Source organism: Platichthys flesus, chromosome 19 (genome assembly GCF_949316205.1).
Source record: "Platichthys flesus chromosome 19, fPlaFle2.1, whole genome shotgun sequence".
In the NCBI taxonomy this organism is placed as follows: domain Eukaryota; kingdom Metazoa; phylum Chordata; class Actinopteri; order Pleuronectiformes; family Pleuronectidae; genus Platichthys; species Platichthys flesus.
Window position 1 is genome coordinate 2,708,111 of NC_084963.1, and position 20,528 is coordinate 2,728,638.

The following is a 20,528-nucleotide window of genomic DNA, read 5'->3' on the forward strand; positions in this document are numbered from 1 at the left end:
CCTCTCATTGGTGGACCTGCATCTCATATTGGTTTAATGAAGGGTTTTTTACCGCAGCAGCCCCGGAGGAGGCCTCTGACATCCACTCGACTTCCTCCACAACCTCCCTGAAGATCCCACATGTCATCCAGACGTTTGAACGTGTGAAAAAATAAATATTCATATGTGTCACATCTTTCTAGTGTTATGATAAATACAGGAATGGTTTTTAATTGGCTGCTTTTAACTCCAGAGAAGAAGCCAACGTCCAAATCACAGAAGCAGCCGCTCATCCTCACATCTGACAAACTGAAATCAATAATCTATAGGTTCTATTTCTGCTCTATAACTTGAAATTGTCGATTATTGAAATGAAGCCTGATCATATTCTACTGATCCGCTCATGAAGTTATGTTATGTTCCAGCGTAAACTTTTTCAATATGATCCCTGAATCTAGATTATCAGGATAATTGCTTTGAATATTTTTCCTTACAGATCATCGTCAGCACATCTTCTTATCTGATGAACCATGTTTCACGAAATAAACATTTGATCATTCAAATTCCTAAACCTAATACAGCCACTGAGTTTTTGATTGTGGGATTTATTGATTAAGGCAACCTTTAGGTATGGATCAGAGAATCTGGTGCCAATGTAACTACGAAGTTAAAAGGGGATGTGATTAAGCTGGAAACTCATTGATATTATATAAATATTATATCTAGCAATATCAGATACTTCCCCATATTTAAAAACTTTTGGAGGATCTGGAAACTTTCTGAAAACAATAAAATAAAGGTTGTCACTATTTCATCAATTCTATGTGAGCATTATTTTCAAATGATCCAAAAATATGTGGCTTCAATAAACAAACTGTCCACCAGAGGGCAGCATCTATCTGGAAAAACGCCTCCCAGGACCGGATGGAAAAACATTTTCCACTCGTGACAGAACCACAGACATTTAAATATTCATGTGTCTAATAGAGATAAAAAGGATAACCTCTAATTGAGCTGGTTAATTAAATGCAAAGTGATAAAACCGTTCAGTTGAACAGACTGAACAGAAACATTATCAACACCCAGGTGCACTCTGGGTATTGAAGCTGCTCCGTGAGGCTCCTGGTTCTGGCCCCACCCTTGGCAGCGCCGACTGAACACGTTGGACCAGTGATGACTCCCAGTGGGTGTGTCCTGCACGCGGCTGTGAACCAGCCCAGTGTTCACCTCCTCCTCTTCCTCCTCCTCCTCCTCCTCCAGAGAGAAGACTCTCACCCGGAGAAGTGGCACAGTTTTATTTTACGCAGCGGCTCAGTGGATATTCGACTCTACTGGAAGTTTCCCACCACAGCCCAGTTTGACCTGGAGGACAAACCAGTGCGAGGCTCGGGTACCTGGAGGATCTCACCATGGGGGACGTGGTTTCCTCTCACCTGGATGAGGGCAGGAGGGAGATGATTACAGGTAAGACACGAGCTGCTCTTCACAAAGTTTTGATCTTCAGACTGAAATGCCCTAAAAAAAGTTTACTATAGCTTTAGATGTTTAAAATCTCCAGTGGGGATATAACTACACTATTATGTCCTTTGTCTGTCAATCATACAAACACACGCCTCTATACTGGAGTGATCTCTCGTTACAGAGGAAAATAACTTCGTTGTAACAGTGTAATCAAACTAACTTGAAACTTCAAAAACAGCTTTATTAAGTCGTGATATCCTCCAGAAGGGAAATCACCTCAATATCTGATTTATTGTTCTTATTAGATTTTCCCTTTTTTCTTTTTGTTCTGAATCGTACAAAAATAAACTCTATTTCAAGATGAAACAGACTTATTTTAAACCGAGTTATTGAACTAAACCGAGGAGAGAAAATCCACTGAAACTTCAGAAGCAGTTTCATTACGGCTTTATTAAGTTTCTACATCTTCCAGAAGGGAAATCACAATATCCCTTGTTGAGTTGAGCTCTATTTTTAGAACAAACAAACTTTTCTTTTAAAAACCGATTCATGGAAACTGAAACTCTGCAGAAATTGTGCATTAGCTCTATTTAAAATCCTCCTCCCCCACCTGTTCTCCTGTCACTTCTATCTGAGCTCTGTTGCTCTGCTCCCCTGAATCCTCCAGCTCGGCTGCAGGGCCCATTTCCCCGAGATAATAAGTAGGTTTCCCAGAGGGAAGCGTGTTTGTATAAGTTCGGGACAGAGTGCTATTTAGGTCTCAGATTGCTGCAGCCTCCCACCGTGCAGGTCTGTGTCATCGTTTCCACGAGGAGCAGGAACCAGAAGAAGAGACTCCCATGCACGTGTAGATGAAATTATAAGACCGTCCTCACTTTGGAGAAAAGTTAGTTCTTTAGTTTGACTTCGGTAATTACATCCCTCGGAGACGTGCTTCATAGAAACTGCTGTGTCTGAGTGGTTTCAGGAAGCTGCACCACTACAGGTTCAGGATTGTCATTCTGTTTACTGGTAGCCAGACACTTGCATGAAGGAACCACTTCCAGAAACCAATGATTGTGTCCTTGAGGTTTGTTGTTGATGGTCACGGGAAAAAAATGTTCTCAGAAATAGTTAGAAACTTGAAGGATAACAATGTTAGCGGCTAAAACTGGTGCTGATGCATTATTTACATCACAAAAGTGTTGGAACTTTGCAATGCGGCTGAAATTAATGACAAATTTAGCAACACACCATATTTAATTAACGTTTAAATCACCCATAAAGGATAAATGTCAGATAATCTCTGGTTTTATCATCTTAAATGTGAGGATTCACTTTCTTTAACACAATTAACACATCTTGGATGTTTGACGTGCTCATCAGACCAAACAAGTAAAAAGAAGATGTCACATTAAGCTTTGGGACTTTCTGCAGATTAAAATAAACTGTATTTATTTGAAAACAATGAATTAATTTATATATTTCATCTCTAAAAGTCCACTCACTAGTTTCATCTCAGTTGGCCTGTGTTGTTTAGGACAAAGGTGTGGTGCAGTGCATCTACCTGCGAGCTCCAGTTATTCATTCCTCATTCCTCACATGCGTCATTTAGTATCACTGTCATCAGCTTGGATTGAAATAATAAAATTACATAACATGTGCAATATATCTCCTGAGAGAAAGAAAGGAGTGCAGAGCCGTGAGAGAGGAGGAGAGGAAAGTGAGAGAAGCTGCAGAGGTGAAGCAGGTAGAAACATGTCACAGGATTATTAGCTGGAACTGTCTGCTGGTCACACGCCCTCCCTGTGATGAGCATGTACGTGCATGGATGAATAGTGTATGTCCTTCAAAGTACAAGCCACAAATCCCCTCTGGTTAGTGGGTGTGCATGTTGTCTTTGTGTGTCTGTGTGTGTGTGTGTGTGTGTTTGTTCGGATGACTCTGCACTGGGAGTAATGTTTGGAGTGTGTTCCTCCCTGCAAATGTGATTTCTTCATTCTCGCTGCTGCAGCACATCTTCACAAAATGATCTCCTCCCTCGGGTGAGCCCACACAAAGTAACGCAACGTGCACATAGACACGCACACACACACAAACACACACGTACACATTTCAAGAGAACTGTGTGGTCACCGACATTCATCTGCTACTGCTGCAGGCGTCAGCAGCGTCAAACATTAACCTTTTCAAACACGATCAATTAATTCTTCCCCGGGAAAAGATGTGAAAAGGTCAAAAAACTCTCACACTGTTAAAGAAAGTGATGAAACAGTTCCTGGATCTGCAGCAACATTCTTTCTCGAGTGGAAATCCGTTCAATTGTTTTTGCGTTATCCTGCTGATAAACAACGAAGAAAGGAAAAAGCGAGTGGTGGTCAGTGGAGCATGTTCTTCAGCCAAGGCCCAGACGCACAAACTACACACACACACACAGATATCAGGTCTCTGAACAACACTTTCACCTGAGACATGAACACACGAGTGACGGGAACTTGGTGCAGCGTGATTTAATTTAAGGAGATATTGCACTCATGGTTCCCAGAGGATGAACCCCCTCCATAAACACATGTCAGGAGGCCTTGGCTCTTTGAAAATAAAGGGTCACAAACAAGTGAAGATCTGGATTTTGGTGTGTGCACTTACACTGGAGCAGAGAATTGGGTGTGTGATTTATGATGTGGTCTTTGCTCCCAAATTCCAATTTCCAAACTGCCCTAAAAAGTCCATGTGCCGAGTCCCAGTCTGCTGACTTTGGCACCGGTAGGACCAGTGGAAAATACCCAGAGTCCTCCCGTTTGAAATGGGGAGCTCACATATATACGGTGGAAGTTTCAAATCTTCATCCAGGAGTTAAACATTGTTTCAGCCGTCTCACCATCTTCCTGTGACCTTCTAACCCGTCCACTCATCCCCCCCCACTGGTCTGACATGATGTTTTTAATTGTGTGTCCTCCGTCCTCCCTTCTCCTCCACATTCCCTCCACGTGTGTCCTGTCCTGTCAGCTCTTTCCTTCCTGCTCTCCCACTGCAGGCCGCCCACCGCCTCCTCCCTCCTTCCTGCGTAGTCTCTTCCACAAACAAATCCGACCGACACTCGTCTGACCGAGTCATAAAGCTCCGGTCGGTTAAATCACACTTTGAGAGTTTGGTGAAAGCTCGTGTCTCCTTCTGCACGTTCCTACTTTATTTATAAGATGCTTCCTGCAGTGGTGGGAGAGAAATGCTGAGTCAAGCAGAGAAAAACAATGATTCAATAAAACTGATCCCCAAAATGACTCAGCTTCTTCTCAAACCTGAGACTCTAACTTTTATTATTTCCACTAAGGAGTTTGTTAATCCCACAAATATTAAATTTATAAGAAAAATAGTCTTTAAATTAACGCTCAGGCTGAATTGGGAAGGAAGATGAATTTATAAAACTATTGTGACCGAATATCCGTTTATATTTCAAGGAATAGTGCAGTTATTAAAGTGTGTTTACTTGGGTTTAAATATTTTATTGTGTAACCATGAAACAAGACATTTTAAACTAGTGCGTATTCACCTCTCATCAAATATTGACTCATAGCTGAGCAGTAATAACATTCAAATGTCTTTTGAGTGCGTTGATCACTGAAGACGGACGTGTGACACAGACGTGACTGATCCAATGTTTGCTGAGTCTCTATCTAATTGAAAATTTGACTATATGACACATTTCCTGAAGAGCTGATAGCAGCAGAACTTTATCAACGTCCTTCTATTCTCACTCAGTCAATGTTTAACAACCAAATATGAATTCAAATACAAACTAAAAACATTTTACTTTACAACCGGGTGGATTTCTAACGTTCTACCTTCTATATTTCACCAAATGGAACCGTGCTCAGTTTGTGTGGTATGTTGTAAAGTTTGTTTTCCTGATCTCGTGTGTGTGTCCTGCAGCTCGGACCAGAGACGTGATGAAGGAGTTCAGCGACGTGTACGAGCAGCAGTACGCCGTCGCTCTCTTCAACAGCGTCCGCTACGAGATCGAAGGAGGAGGGGGGGCGCAGTCGCAGCTGCTGCACCGACAGGCGAGTTCCTCCGAAAGCATCCGATAGAAAGAGGCCTCCACCCCCGACTGGATCTTAATCATGTCTGAAACTAACCTGATGTGGCATCGGATATTGAGGAATAAATCCAGTCCGACGTGCACAACGGTTTGAACCCAGTTTAGACCACAGACTGAAAATAAAGATGGCCGACATGATGGCTCCCCAAAATTGAAGCCAAAGGGTCTTGATCGCCCTCTGGTGGCTGGTAGCAGTATAGGTCATGAAGCTCACCACCGATATGTTAGTATATCAATATTTTGGCTTAATTTCTGGACAGTGGGAGGAAGCGGAGACGCGTCGTCCATCTTTATTTAAAGTCCATGTTTTAGCCCGGTCATCAAAACCTGAAGGTCGTTTGTAAACCCTGATCAAATAATTAACTTATTAAATAATTAATGTTGTAATTAAGGCAAATAATTAACATGAGGCTAATCTGTCGAGTTTTTTATTTAGAAATTAGGAAATTAAAAAGAGTGTTTCAGAAATTGAGGAAGATTAATTTCTCCAGCTTCTGCGTCCGAGGATAAATTCACACGTTTGTTTGGAGCTAAACGATTCGTTAGCTTCCATCAGTACGAGCTTTGTTCGGCCGACGGAGCTCGATGATGCTCACGAACTGGTTGAGTGAGCTCATCCCGGGGTCGACGTGCTCGGACACATCACCTAACCATGGGAACCCCCCCCCCGCTCCACCTCCCTGGTTCATCTGTTCCTCTCGTTCTCGCCCGGGGGGGGAAAGTGGAGCAGATTTCACACACGAGTGGAGACGCTGTTTGTGATTCTATTATAGTCGTTCATCTGCTGCCTTCGTTATGTGGAGGACGGCTGCTCGGGACAGAAACGCAAAATGATTCATCGTGCAAATACAAATACACACCGGAGCCCTTTACTTCCCAATCGGCTTATTTGACTCAATATAACATTTTCATATCCTGTCCCACTCGCCCTCCCCATGTTCAAGCTTTGGTTTTAATGTCAAAAAAACCTTAACAAGTAAATACAATCCAGGTGAATACTGTACAGGATCATCCCTTTCTCTCTGCTCTACAGCCGTCAGTCTGCTGTGTAATAAAGCGTCTTCAGTTGTTGCTCGTCCTGCGTCTGTCTCGTCCCGTCCGTCCCCCTGAGTCCCAGGATCATTTGATCTCAGACAAGAAAACCAAAACCACAACGTGTGGTGAGAATCCTTGTGCAAATACTGCACCTCCCATGTTTGGTAACAACTGGCTTGTCATCAGGTCTCTTGCACAATTAAAGGAGATCACAATGAGAACATTATTAAAAGATGACAGCATTGAAACCCGTGATTAAACTATTAAATATCAAACCGCGTCGTTATTTATTAAAACCTCAATATCAGCAGTGACATATCTGTTGTATCATGTCTTAGTGCTGAGGGTCTGTTATCTTTCAGGACCCCCTGGCGGGCCGGACCATTTTCTCGGGGAGTCTGTTCCAGTACCTGGAGGAGAACAGGAAGTGGAGGAATCGCTTCGTGTCGGTGCCGAGCACCTACAGCTTCGACCTCTATGAGAGTAAAACTGTGAGTTTTTCTATCACTGGTCGGTCTCTGTTGATTCAGGCTCTTGTGCTGAAAGCGCTCGGTGTGTTTGGCTTCTCTCTCCGACAGGCACACGACCGGGAGCTGCATCCGAAAGTGACCATCCACTGTGCCGGGTACAAGGCCCTGACCTCCATGGAGGAGTACCTGCAGCTGATGAACACCAGCCTGCCAGGTCAGACACGGACACTACATGTTCCATCCCTGCTGCACCTGCTTGTTCTGCACTTCACCTTCTGAATCTTCTGGTTTCCTGTTGTCCTGTCATGTGACCTGCTGCAGGGATCAAGGCCCGAGTCGGCAGTCATCCGTTCATCAAGGTCGCGACCCAGTTCCCGCTCATCCTGTGGCACCCGTACGCCCGACACCACTACTTCTGTGTGATGACGGAGAAGGAGCAGAAGAAGTGGCACGCCGTGCTGCAGGACTGTGTCCGGCACTGCAACAACGGTATCAACACACACAGATAGACACACACAGACACACACACACACGATAATCTCACCTGAACGAATAGGAATTAACAAGTATAAATAAAAAGAAAACACGTTCAAGTATTAGAACTCAAATTAATTTAAAAAAAAACAATAACAACCAAATACATAAAATATTTATTCCGATAAATGTCTGTGAAAGGCTCATGTCAGCTCATGGACGGTTTCTCAGTGTCTTCATTGTCCCCTGTGTGATAATTGTCACTCTACCTTTTGTTGGTGATTAAGACCAAGGTGTGTGCGTCTGACTGTGTCGCAGTGTTAAGTCCTCACATTCCATCTGGGTGAGCTGGTGGATCGAGGAATATGAGATGCTGCAGGAATGAGTTGTGTTTGTTTTCTTAATGTGAGCGAGGCGTGTTGTCGTGTTGGGGATCAGAGTTTTAAAATGTTGCGAGTCCACATCCCTGAAGGACGTTTGTGAGAACCCATCATGAGGAGGTCGTCCATTGTTTGGTCAAGTTGTCGAGCTGTATCTCTCGACAACACAACTTTGTGATAATTGGTAGAAAGGATTGCCCTGCTTCCTGGTTGGTTACTTGCAAGCTCGTGTTTGTGCAGGTGTCATCTCATGTTCGGTTGTGTACTTTATTTAGACTCAGAGAGAATCAGAAAGTGCAGCTTTTTGGGGAAGTCAGGATCATAACACAAAACAACAAACAGACGGTTGCTGCAGTGAAGCGTGATCAGGCATGTTGAGCTCCACTGGCTGCGAAAGCATCAAGCGTGAATTATTTATTTGATTTATTTGTTTATGTTTTATCATCAGGATTCATCTTTTTTAAGGATCTTCCTGAAAATTAACCTGAGTCGTTGTAAAGTGTTTTAAATACATTTAAACTAATGATTTCATTCAACTCTGAGGAGATGAAACACATCTTATTATTATCGACTCCAGATATTTTGGCAGCACAGCACCTCGATCGTCTACATTCTTAAACAGGCGTAAGATCTGATCCACCAACACGACACTCTACCTCGGCTGACCCTCAATCCTCCAACACGTACATACACAAGCATGTGAAACGCCTGTGGGTGTGACACCAGGCTCCGACTGCGTGGAGCCGACGTATGGTTGAATCTGTCTGGGATCGCTGCAGGCTCTCGTTGGGTTGGATGATGATTACACACAAGCAGCCGCAGTCGGGTGGGGGGGGGCATTAGAAGCACCAACACGTCTGAAAGTGTGATTGAGAGTCAGTGTCGGTCCTGCATCACGACTGGAATCGAACCTTTGAAGTGAATGAAACGACACGTTGGTTCTCCGCTCATCCACACACCGACAAAGTTGCCTAACCTGATCCGACCTTGTTTTTGCAACCACTGTGCTGCGTGTAGTCAAAGCCTCCTTAATCACACAACAACATGCCAACAGTGGCTTTATCTCCAGTAATTGTTTGAACACATCCATCGCATGTAGTGAAGTGAGAGGAGCCAAATAAACGACAGCAGCAACAAGTGAGGGGGGGGGGGGGGGGGGTTCCTTATTTTGCTGAAGGTGAGTTAAATACCAGATTTGAATTAATTTGAAATCAAACTTCAGCTCCTCACTTCCCAAGGCGGCCTGCCCGGGCTCGCCACAGTCGCTGCTGTACATTCCAGTGGAGAGGCTGGGCTGCAGGAGCCTGTTGTGTGTGTGCTGTCACCGCGGCTGCTGGAAGTGTGGACTGGCATTCATGGGGTTTGGGGCCTGTGCCGACACGCCCAGTCCCACCTCCACCTCGCTGGTGTCGTGGAGGAAAAGCAGAGAACCAGTAAAGGAGTTTTTTTTCCTGAGGGTGATGATTGGTTTTTACAGCCCGACCCCTGAACTCGCTCCAGTTCCTCTCAGTCATTAGACCTGTACACACACACATTCACATGAACTGTACACACACACATTCACATGAACTGTACACAAACACTTTATACACAGCTGAATAGAGACAGGATATCAAGGACACATCGGTATCTGCGTTTATGTTTGCAGACAGGACCACTGTTTCTTATATTTTACGTGAGGAATATTGTATATTTAAAGCCTGATATCATAGTGGTATTTGTTTACTTTTGGTATCGGCATTAATCCCTAAAAGCCAGTATCTATCCACTCTAATGCTTATACAGTAAATCTTTACTAGCTTAAAGAAATATATAAAAGGCTGAGCTCTTTATTTCCTAATGTACATAAGTGATGAGTCACCTCTGAATTCAAACATTAACCTGCTGCAGTGGCCACGAAGGAGAAGCTTCATGCAAAGCAGCTCTTCGGCTGAACTCAGATACTATTCAAGTGTGAACCACAAGTTAAACTCTGACCATTTGAATCCACGAAAGCGGCTTTTGTTTTATTTTAAATATCTCTCCGATGAAAAGATCGGCTGCCGCTTTGCATCTTGGTAACATTTGCAAAGTGACCTGCTCATCAGATCCCAGGTCCGGCTGCAGGGAAGCATGTTAGTAATCCAACACTGCTGTGAGCTGGAGAAACACCATCACATCACAGCACCCCCCCACAGCCTCTATTTGTGTCATTATGCGTCATGATGGTTATCTGTAGTGTGGTGTCCCCGTCCCCGTCCTGCTGCTGCTGGAGACATAGATCTGCTGGACTCACCTCTCCAGTCATGTGTCCCTGATGTCTGCGGCTGATGGTGGGTTCCACTCAGTGTTTATTGTACTGTGGGTTCCGCTGGCTCCACAGAGCTGAACCATATGGAGGAACACTACTCATGCATGTCAGCGGGAGCAGCAGCAGAAGAGAGAGTGTTTGAGGCAAAGGTTTAAAACAAGCGTCCAAACCGAGGCAGGTGGCCGAGAAGCTGAAGTCGGATTAAACCATGTTTGACATCTAAACTGCGTAATGGGTTTTAAATGTCAAATGTATGAAAACAGAGAAAGATACTGCTCACACACACACAAAGACAGACACACACACACACACTGACACACACACACTTGAGGATATGAAGGCCTGGGAGCTCTGCCCTGGCTTCTGCTAAGATCCCACCAACCGGAGCGTGGTGAGCAAGGCAGGGAGGGAAATGCCTCAAATAAAAAGAGCGTGGTAAATGCTGCCACATGTGCTGTTTGTTAAAGTGCACACACACACACACACACACACACACACACACACACACACACATACTTACACTAAAGAGAAGCTCTAATGTGCTCCTTGATCTTGCTTGGTTCAGACACATGGAGAATGTTGAGCAGTTTACGGGCTCGGCCAGTTCATTGAAAAATGTTTTTCTTATTCTGACGAGAGGAAAGTTCTCATTAAAAAAAAGCAATTAACTTGAAATGTAGAGGAATTCCCTTTCAGCCGTTTTTTACACTGGTGATCTGGCCCCAAATATGAACCTTAGAAGAATTCAAATCACTGCTTAAATACTTTTTTAAAGGTTATAGCTGGAATGTATTTTACAACATCGAATGATCAACACAAAGGTTTGGAATGTGGAAGGTGAAAACCCAACGAGTCATCACAAAGCACTCTAAGAATTTCCCCACAACTTCCTGTCACGGCCACAACAGGAGATTATGAACTGTACAGTGGGTCAACAATCCGTCATCACCTACTAATCTACTGGTTCTGTAGGTTCTGGGTGTTCCTACTGGGACACGAGTTAAATATGAAACAAGAAGTTTCCAAGAGGCTTTAAGAGATAGGAGAGGTTTAAAAAAGTGGGTTATTGTTCTGTCAAGTTGTCAACAAAGCAAATAAACAAAACAGACTGTAGACAAAGATGGAGATAAACATGACGGCTCCTCAAAAGTGAAGCCAAAGCATCTGGATCGCCCCCTGGTGGCCAGCTGCAGTATTGGTTAAACTCCACCACCTCCGTGTAATCAGAGTGCGTTTCAAATTCCTTTTCCTCAAGATGTTTTCCTGCATTCTGGTTAGCTAGCTGGTTCTTATCACACTGATCTATGTTAAAGTTCACTTGTTCAGGTAAATTTGTTTGTGATTAGATATTTGATGGAATAAAAATGAGGTGATTGACGGCTGAGACGTGATTGGCTCTCGCTGCTCTGGCTCCGAATGATGTTATCTGCACCAAATGGAAATGTTCATATCCGGGATCGTTTCTGGAAGGTGGGAGGAAGTTTGTCTTTATTTACAGTCTATGGTCTGGAAGTGTCCGAACCATCGGCCTTGTGCATCTCCCCAGTGATAATCCGCCCACCTACCAGCAGGACAGTTGTTTTCCCACTGGGATCCGAACCTCAGTATCCAGTGAATCCACTGGGGCCAAAACAAGCGAACCCTCAGCCTGAGTTACTGAGCCGGCAGCACAGACGGCTTCCTGTCTGTGCTGCGTCTACCCGCGGCTCCACTCTCAGGCCACTTCCTGTCTTTGTCAGCCTCCTCTGAGTCACAGCCGTACGACTTGACCCGCGCTCAGGCAACACACGTGCACGTCTTTAGTTGTGCATGACAAACCTGACACGTGACCCGACCGTCGCTCAGGCGTGTTCCACGTCCGTTCATGCACAACGCAAAACAGGGAACTGCAGTTGTCATATGTCATCTGATTTCACAGCAGATCAGCCAAATCACAACAAGAAGGAAAACAGACTATAGACAATATATGAATGAACTGACTGAGCACTTTATTAGGAACACGTGGACACTTGTTTATCCAGCCGGCCAATCATGTAGCGGCAATACAGTGTGAACAAAACCAGCAGACACAGATCAGGAGCTTCAGTCAGAGTCAGAATGTGAAAACTTGGGATCTAAGTGACTTAACAACAACGTCTGAAAGGATGAAAAGAGCTGAACAATCCTCCAATTACACATTGGTGCATCAGAAAACACAAGGGAATCATGTAACTCTTTAATATAAAGTTGTGAAACTGCTAATTATAGCCAAGTCCTATTAATTTCACCAGTTTACACTCTGTTGTGAGGGACTGGAGAGAGGCAGCTCTTCAGCTACTGACGTACGCCCGTAACACAAATACATGTCAAGAACCAACTTCCTCAAAAAAAACACGCGTGTTTGTTGAGCTGCTTCTGTTGCCCTGTTGGCTGGGTGGGGCGGTGAGTGAAGCAACCACATGAAAACCGTCCTCCCAGCAACACGCCAACATCTTCCTGTTTTTGGGGGGGATGACACAGCCGTGTGTGTGATAACAGCCTGAGTGTGTGTTGTGTTGTGTTGTCCTGGACTGAGCAGAGCGCCGGCCAGATTTAAACACATAGGTGACTCATGTTTAACTGTCGAGACGGAGAATCCCTGAACCCGAGGAACTAACAACAAGTTAAAACGTTTATTTAGATGTTGATGCAGAATAATTCAGATAAAAATAAATAACAATTGATGGGGGGGGGGGTTGTCCTTTAATCAATGTTAACAAACGTCTGCTCTGCTCTCTCCTGCCCCCACCAGGTCTGTCAGAGGACAGCACCGTTGAGACGCCCGCCTTCACCGACGCTGTGAGACACCACAGGCAGAACAAGGGACACTACGGGACCTGGGACATGATGTGTGGAGCCCCCCCACAGGTCAGGATCTCAGCATTAATGTAGTTCTTATCACCACATTTGGTTTCAAAGGTGCAAGATGGCGGCAGCTTCATCCAAGATAGTTTCGCATTTGTGTACGAGGAGAGGAAGTGGAAACGCATCATCCATCTTTATTTACATCTGTGGGGAGTTACTTTCTCCATTTAAACAAGCTATGACCCCTAAAGTCCTCAGTTCAGCTCAAGGTCATAGTTCAACTTCCTCAGATGGATGATGGATGATCCAGATTTTTCAGAGGCAGCGCTGCTTTCCGGAGAGAAAAAGCTTTTCCTCAAGAAAACACTTCATCATCTACCTCCAGCTGACGCCCTCCCCTCACACTCGAGAACAAGAAGGCAGCCACACAAGACCTTCAAAGACACGGCAGCAGGACCCCACCCCTCACGTGCACATGCGTCCTCTCACACTGTTGAATGGGGTCTCCACCGTGAATGAGGCCCTTTCAGTCTCCTGCACCAGCCCCAGCTCCACAGTGTGTGTGTGTGTGTGAACGTCACCTCTGTCATTAAACCAGTTTCCTTCTAGCTCCACGAACATAACAGTATTTGTATTTATAGGTTGCAACTGTGGGGCTATTTTGGGGCTATTGACATTAAAACTGGAATAAAATACATTAACGTGTGAGATATCAAATAATAATACATCGATAATACAGACACGTTATCATTTCATCTGCTGCTCTCAGTCAAACAAGCTTTTAGTCAAACATTACAACAATAAACCTTTTGTTTGTCAGGCCTTTCTGTTCCTGGGTAGGAAAAAATAGTTACGCTTTGGTCACAGCCGCACATTACCCGGCCAAATATTTAGTTTAGCTTAGTTAGAACCTGGTGTGTGTTTGTGTGTGTGTGTGTGTGTGTGTGTGTTGTGCCACAGAGACCTGCCTCCCTGCTTCTCTTTATCCAGCTGTGTATCATCTCAATCACTCCACTGTATCCACGTAACCACTCAGGAAAAGGCTGCATGTTTTCCAGGTTTATTTCAGTTTCTCGCTTGTTTTTCCACTACACCCCCCCTTCACACCCGTCCCCCCTGTCCCCGTCTAACAAAATAAAAGTCCCCAGTTGGCACATTGCCTCAGTAACAACAGCATCCTGTGGCCGTCACAGTAAGAACCACGAGAAGCATCAGGAAGAAGGAAAGCTGATACAACACAATCAGATGAATTATTATGACAGTGGTTGGAGGCATTATGGTTTCATCCCATTGTGAACATGATATCTCAAAAACACCTTGATGGATTTTATTCAATTATTTTTACGAATGTTCAGTTTGACTCAAGAAGGAAGGGATTCGAATTTCTGTCATAAAAAGTCAAAGGTGACTTTACAAATCATATTTTTTGCCTTTTATCTCAAGAACATCTTAAAGGAGTTTCTTCAAAACATGTTCTTTCTTTTGTTTTATCTACTTACACATAAAATTACTCTTAATATAATAATGTGTGTTGTGTGTGTACAGATTCTGGCTAATCTGGTGATGGAGACTCTTCACCCTGAATTAAGAAACGTGATTGGTCCTCGTCTGAAGGGGAAAATGCAGCAGAGGCAGAGGCACTGGATGTTGGTGAGTTGCTGTCGCACTCTGCGGCGAGAGAAGCAAACCAGTCCAGACCAGTGACGCTCTCTCTCTCTCCTCCAGGTCTCCGACGCTGTGTACAAGCAGGTGTTATCTCAGACCAAGAACCAGTACGGCGCCATGGTGGACGGCTGCGAGGCCCAGAGGGTTCAGCTGGACGCCAGGCTGCGGACGGACATGGACCAGATCATCACGTCCAAAGAACACGTCAGCAGCAAGATACAAGGTGACTGGGGATCTGCCTGAGGCTCGAAAAGGATCTGAGCAACAACGGTTTCTGCTGAGGGAAGAATTACCAAGAAGTTTAAAGGCCTGAAATTCAGATGATTGAATTTTAGACTTTTTAAAACCCTATTGAGGATTAAAACTCTAGATATCTTTAGTAAATTAGCAAAATATATATATATTTAAGGATCAAATTTAGAGCAATGATTAGAAAGGAAAGAAAAAGTGTGAATAGTTCGTCTCTGATACTTTATAGTTTCAGCAGTTTACATCTTCACGCATCCGACATGCTTTGCACAGGGACTTGGTTGACATGTTGCTTGCTGTGCCGTGTAACACGATCTTACCAACCCTCAAGTGCATGCTTCATTGCTCACCCACTGTTTGCCTCGGTGAGGTGTAGCCGTGGTTTCACCGGCTCAGGGGATTACTGGCACAGCAAGGCGGTGGCTCTGGTCACTGAACATCGCCACATCGGTGCTCAAAATCCCCCAGAGTGCATTTTGACACGGGGGTGATAACGTGGTCGTCTGTAACCGAACGCCTGTTTCGTGTTTGAGTCTTTTTCTGTTCCTCCTCACGTTGTTCTTTGTTTCCCTCCTTTCTGTTTGATTGGCTGCCAGCGCCAGGGACAGTCCCCCCCCCCCCCCTCTTTTGAGTGCCTCTCGTCAAATTCCTCTTCAAAAGTTAATCTGGCACCGGCCGCTCATTTTTTTCATACGTACTGTTTCCCCCTGAAGTGGCAGAGCTGCATTCCATCACCTGCACCTCATGGGCCATTTGGGACTTTATCTCACAGATACGATTCTATATAAGGCGAATGTGCAAAAAGATGCAGAGTCGCTTCACGTGCAGATGTCAGAGGTTACATTCCAGCTGTGATCTTTACTTCATCGCTCTCTTTCAGTAGAGAGGTCACATGTCTAACGATTGGGCGTTTCTGAGAGTGAGGTGAAAATGAAAGGTGCCGGGCCTCCTTGGAAACCGAGTGTTGACTCAAACATCATAGCACACATACCAGCGACGTCAGCCGGGCATCAAACAATGCTCTACTCGTGTGTCACTTATTTACAAGCTGCAGCACCTTACCATGAGTGTTGTTCTTCTCACCCTCCGCGCCTTGCAGCTCTGGTGTTGCCAAAGACGGAGCCACTCCTGCGAACCAGCATCCAGCCGTACATCAGCTCCATCCTGGAGGCCCTGATGGAGCCCACCAGCAGGGGCTTCTCGGAGGTCAGGGAGGTTTTCTTCAAGGAGCTGGTGGAGATCAGCAAGAACTCGCTCAACGGAGGGAGCAAGGACAAAATGGGAGACGTGAGTTACGCTTAATTGGCCGCGAGTCTATGATGCCAATCAGAGCAGTCTGGGCTTTATCAGGAGCTAAAACCAAGTGTTCCAGGCAGAGGCTGACAAGAGGAGCAGCAGCAATAGACAGGATGAGGAAAGACTAGTTTCCTGAACATTAGAGAATTAAAACATTTTCCATAAATGACCCTAGTTAGAAATTATAAACTTTGACATGTGCAAAATGTCTCCTTTAACGTGTCTCCTGGTGTCCCCCCACTGATCAGTCAAGACGAGCTGTTAGATAACCATTGTAATAAAGAGGAAGAACAGATGGACGACACAGATGTGTTATCGTCTATCAGAGTTATGGTTGATTCTCGAAAATCAAAACAATGAGCTGAAAAGTTTCCTCATTTCTGCTTTTTACACATGACAGCTTTACAGTATTGATCCTGAACAATCAACCTTTTTCTGTTTTGGTCTGAATGCACGCCCCCCCCCCTCCCCCCCAGCACTTGGAGAGACTGTCCATGCTCGCCTTCCACCCCGTGAAGATGCAGAGCTGCTACGAGCAGGTGGAGCAGCTGAACCTGGAGGGGCTGCAGCAGAGGTTCGAGGTCGGCAGTCCCTCCGTGTTCGTCAGCAGAGCTCAGATCCTCATGAGGGAGGTGAGGGAGTCACAGATCTTTACTCTGTTTATGACTCAAAGAATCAGGATTCACCACCATCAGCAGAAAACATGGACAGCGCGGGGAAGTCTCTACTCCCCCCTGCTGGACAAGATGTGACCTGGATACGTCTGCACAACTTGAAGCTATTTGTTGATGTTTTCACAGCAAATGGACAACGCTGTTTACACATTCGAGCAGCTGCTGCACCAGAGCTTGGAGGGAAAAGGAGAAGATGACATGTGCAAGACCATCCAGCGATGCCAGGACAGGGTTATCAAGGTTAAGCTGACAAAGTAGTGACATATCTGTTTATGACTTCCAGCTGGAAGCTACATCAGCCCCCTAACCAAAGGTTTTAGTTATTTTTTGTGGTCCTGAACCATGATGGTTAAATTTGAGGTTTCCTTCCTCCACCCAGATACAGAGATGGTTAGTTAAGTTAATTTGTATATATACCAAGATAAGTCATGTATCTAGATGCACTATATATTTGAATCTTGAGTCTAAAGAATAAATTGTTGAAATATGGTTTGTGCAACAGGTAGAAGAGCTGTTATTGGTCTCATCTTTAAAATGCATGTCTGGTTCCTTCCCGTCAGAAATATGATTACGACAGCAGCACAGTGAGAAAGAAGTTCTTCAGGGAGGCTCTGCTGCAGATCATCATCCCGTTCATGCTCCAGCAGCTGTCACCCTCCTGCTCACCTGTGAGTAGAATCCAACACTCACATCATCCCCATTACTGCTTGTAGTACTGAGACTGTTTCCACCTGTGAACAAGGCTGATATGACTCTGTATCAAGGAGTCTGATGGACATCAATGAGTTTCCTCAGGATGTTCGGGGATCGGTGATAACTGAAGGCATCAGAAACAATAAAGCAGTAACTCATTAGTGTCTCTTCCTTCTTCAGGAGCTGCCTCGTTTCAAAGAGCTGATCTTTGAGGACTTCTCCCGCTTTCTGCTGGTGGAGAACATGTTCGAGGAGGTGGTGCTGCATTCTGTCACCAAGGACATAATGATGGGTGAGGAAGAAGAAATAAAAGCTGTAGCTGTAGAGACGTGTGATATCGTGAAATCTGACTCGTGAGCACAGTGATTGATTGTCTTGTGTCTTTACGTGTCCAGCTGTGAAGGAGGCGGCCGTCCAGAGGAGACACAACCTGTACAGGGACAGCATCGTCCTGACAAACAGCGACCCCAACCTGCACCTGCTGGGAGAGAACCCCTCGGTGGACTGGGCCACCAAGTTCGGGGAGGAGGAGCACGAAGGCTCTGTGGTCGGTGTGATTGAAGGAGGGGGTTCTAAGAGTAGACGGCGGCAGGTGGTGTCAATGATCCAGCTGGATGGGGTGCCTCTGCCCTACGAGTCCTGTCTGGAGGTTCCAGGGGAGGAGATCATCCCGGAGGAGGAGGACAGCGAGGTGTTTGACAAAAACATGGAGTACCAAGAGGAGGATGAGGAGAACGAGGACCTTCCCAAAGAACCCATGTCTCCTGATAGCGTGAATTTAATCAGGGACCTTATTAATCCGATAGTGGAGATGGTGGTGCCGGAGTCAGAGGAGAAGGAGAGCGACGTCCCCAAAGGGACACAGCCGACCAGAGGCATCCTCACCTCGGAGGACGGAGTACAGGAGGAGGTGACACACGTCACCACCATAGTGGAGGACGTCCCCAGGAGATCTCTACGAGACAAGACGTCCCCGCATGCAATCCTCAGGCAGCTGGTAGGAAGCATGAAGGAGAAGGCTGATAAGGAGGCGCAGGAGGAGGTGGCCATCAAGAACGTCCCTGAGGAAATTCATTTGGCGGCACAGGAAGACGACAGTGGACTGATTGCGGAGGTCTCTGCGGCAGAATCAGATCTGGAGTCAGCACCAGTGCCGACAGAGTCCAGCTCGCGAGAAGACAGCGGCTTCCAGTCGCTGACCAACATGGAGGCGGAGGAAATTGAGCCTCAGCCAATCACAAACGGCCTGAGTGGGGAGGACAAAGTCATCGACCCCGTGGACGTGGAAGTGACTTTAGCGTAGGAAGACGATGTTCTGGACATGAGTATGAAACTGGAGACAAACTGCAGACAGGAAACAGACGGAACAGGAGAGGAAAGAATTCAGATTTTATTTAAAGGTTTAATTGTTTATAGTTGCACACTTCAAAAACCAACTCCCCCCCGTCCCTTTCTGAAACATCTCTCTGGAGACTGGTTCCTCTCTGCACGTTTTCTCTAAACGACAATAAAACTCTACAGATTCCTCATTTATTTGAATACGGCTCCTTTCAGAGACCACTTTCACAAAGTGGTGTTCGCCAATATTTTATTGTGATCGTCCTCTTTTCATCTAAGTTATGGAAGTTCTCTAATGACACTAAGGGGATTGTTTGAGTAGGTAATAAGATCAGATTGATATTATCTCAATTTATCTCAGATTTCATGTATGTTAGCGTTTAAAGCGTTTTAGCGTTCAGATTTGACTACAGTGCAGGTAGATGAGTCGTCCTCTAATGAGCGCAGCCTCTACCTGGGCAGCAGGGGGTGCTGTAACCATTCCACAGATGCTTCCAGCAGGGGCATTTTCATACTTTTAACAGAAAATGAGTCATGAAAGTCATCGAGGAAATTTCACACAAAAATCAATTCCGTCCCTGTTCAGACACTTATTATTTTAATTTGAATATTTTAGTTTATCTTCTGACCCTGCGAGGTCGGGAATCACTGCTTTTAAACAACTGTTTCTTTATTAAACATATTCTTTTCCTTGTTTGTGAAATGTTATTTTAAACATTTAATTTGTTAACCATGCAAGCATTTCTTAAATTTGCAAAATGGCCTTTATGTTTCAACACGTTTCAGGGATGATTTTTACTTCCACAGTGATTCTTCCATTTTATTCCTCTGGGGGGGAATAACCAGAACACTCTCGTGACTTTTCACTCGACTCTAAACATTTTGGACTTGTAGGATTTTGATGAACTTGTAATTAGAGCACGCTGTCTCAGTGATTACAAGACAAAAGAGTGACTCCTTTTTCTCTTTTATTATTTAATTCTATCTCTTCTGGGTAAAGGGAGAGTTCAACTCAAAGTCAAACATGTTCACTGCTTTGTTGGTGTCCAACTCTACAGACGTCTGGTGTTCTTCTATGTGACTGGGATAAACTGGCTTTTCCATTAAGACTATGTGACGTCCTTCCCAGTGTAAGAATACATGTGAAAGAATCACTGACACTTTTGCTCACATTCATATAAACAATTGTTGTCTCTCTGTGTTTAATGAAAGAGTCGCTGAAGATGCAAGAGGTTCGATAAATTGTAAATATTAGACTTTAATTACTAAATAAATCCGTCTGTATTTTAAAGGTGGGTCATGTTCGCATAGTTTTCTCAGATGCTTCCTGGAATAATTTTTTCATGATATAATTCCTACAACTTATCTTTTACAAGATTATAGGAAACTTTAGGAGCTTTAAATAAAAGTGCTACCACATTTTTTTGTCATCTTCACACACACACACACATTAATGGGTGAATTATTTTTCCCTTATGCCATTATGCGTAACTCACAGACCAAGGTGCAACTCTTTCTTGTTTCCATTAAACCTTATGAGTAAATGAGTTGTTGACCTGTTGTGAAATCTCCTCGTTGCTGCCTTCACATTCAGATCCACGACTATCACCTTCCCCTGTTGAGTCA

The 20,528-nt window shown here is 44.8% G+C and overlaps 1 protein-coding gene across 1 annotated transcript; it reads left to right on the forward strand.

Moving 5' to 3' along the window:
• The first annotated feature begins 1,253 nt into the window (after window positions 1-1,253).
• Window positions 1,254-20,193, forward strand: LOC133974841 (protein Niban 2-like). Its single transcript, XM_062412622.1, has 14 exons — window positions 1,254-1,443; window positions 5,347-5,477; window positions 6,913-7,041; window positions 7,129-7,234; window positions 7,342-7,509; window positions 12,935-13,050; window positions 14,533-14,637; window positions 14,713-14,875; window positions 16,001-16,188; window positions 16,674-16,829; window positions 16,998-17,111; window positions 17,432-17,539; window positions 17,745-17,856; window positions 17,960-20,193. The coding sequence occupies exons 1-14, from the start codon at window positions 1,389-1,391 to the stop codon at window positions 18,865-18,867; spliced, it is 2,559 nt and encodes an 852-aa protein (XP_062268606.1). The 5' UTR covers window positions 1,254-1,388; the 3' UTR covers window positions 18,868-20,193.
• Window positions 20,194-20,528: the final 335 nt, after the last annotated feature.

Coding starts and splice junctions, on each gene's coding strand:
- LOC133974841 (XM_062412622.1), top strand. CDS start 1,389: ATGGGGGACGTGGTTTCCTCTCACCTGGATGAGGGCAGGAGGGAGATG. Junction 16,830..16,997: donor CTCAGATCCTCATGAGGGAG/GTGAGGGAGTCA, acceptor ATGTTTTCACAG/CAAATGGACAACGCTGTTTA. Junction 17,857..17,959: donor CACCAAGGACATAATGATGG/GTGAGGAAGAAG, acceptor TTACGTGTCCAG/CTGTGAAGGAGGCGGCCGTC.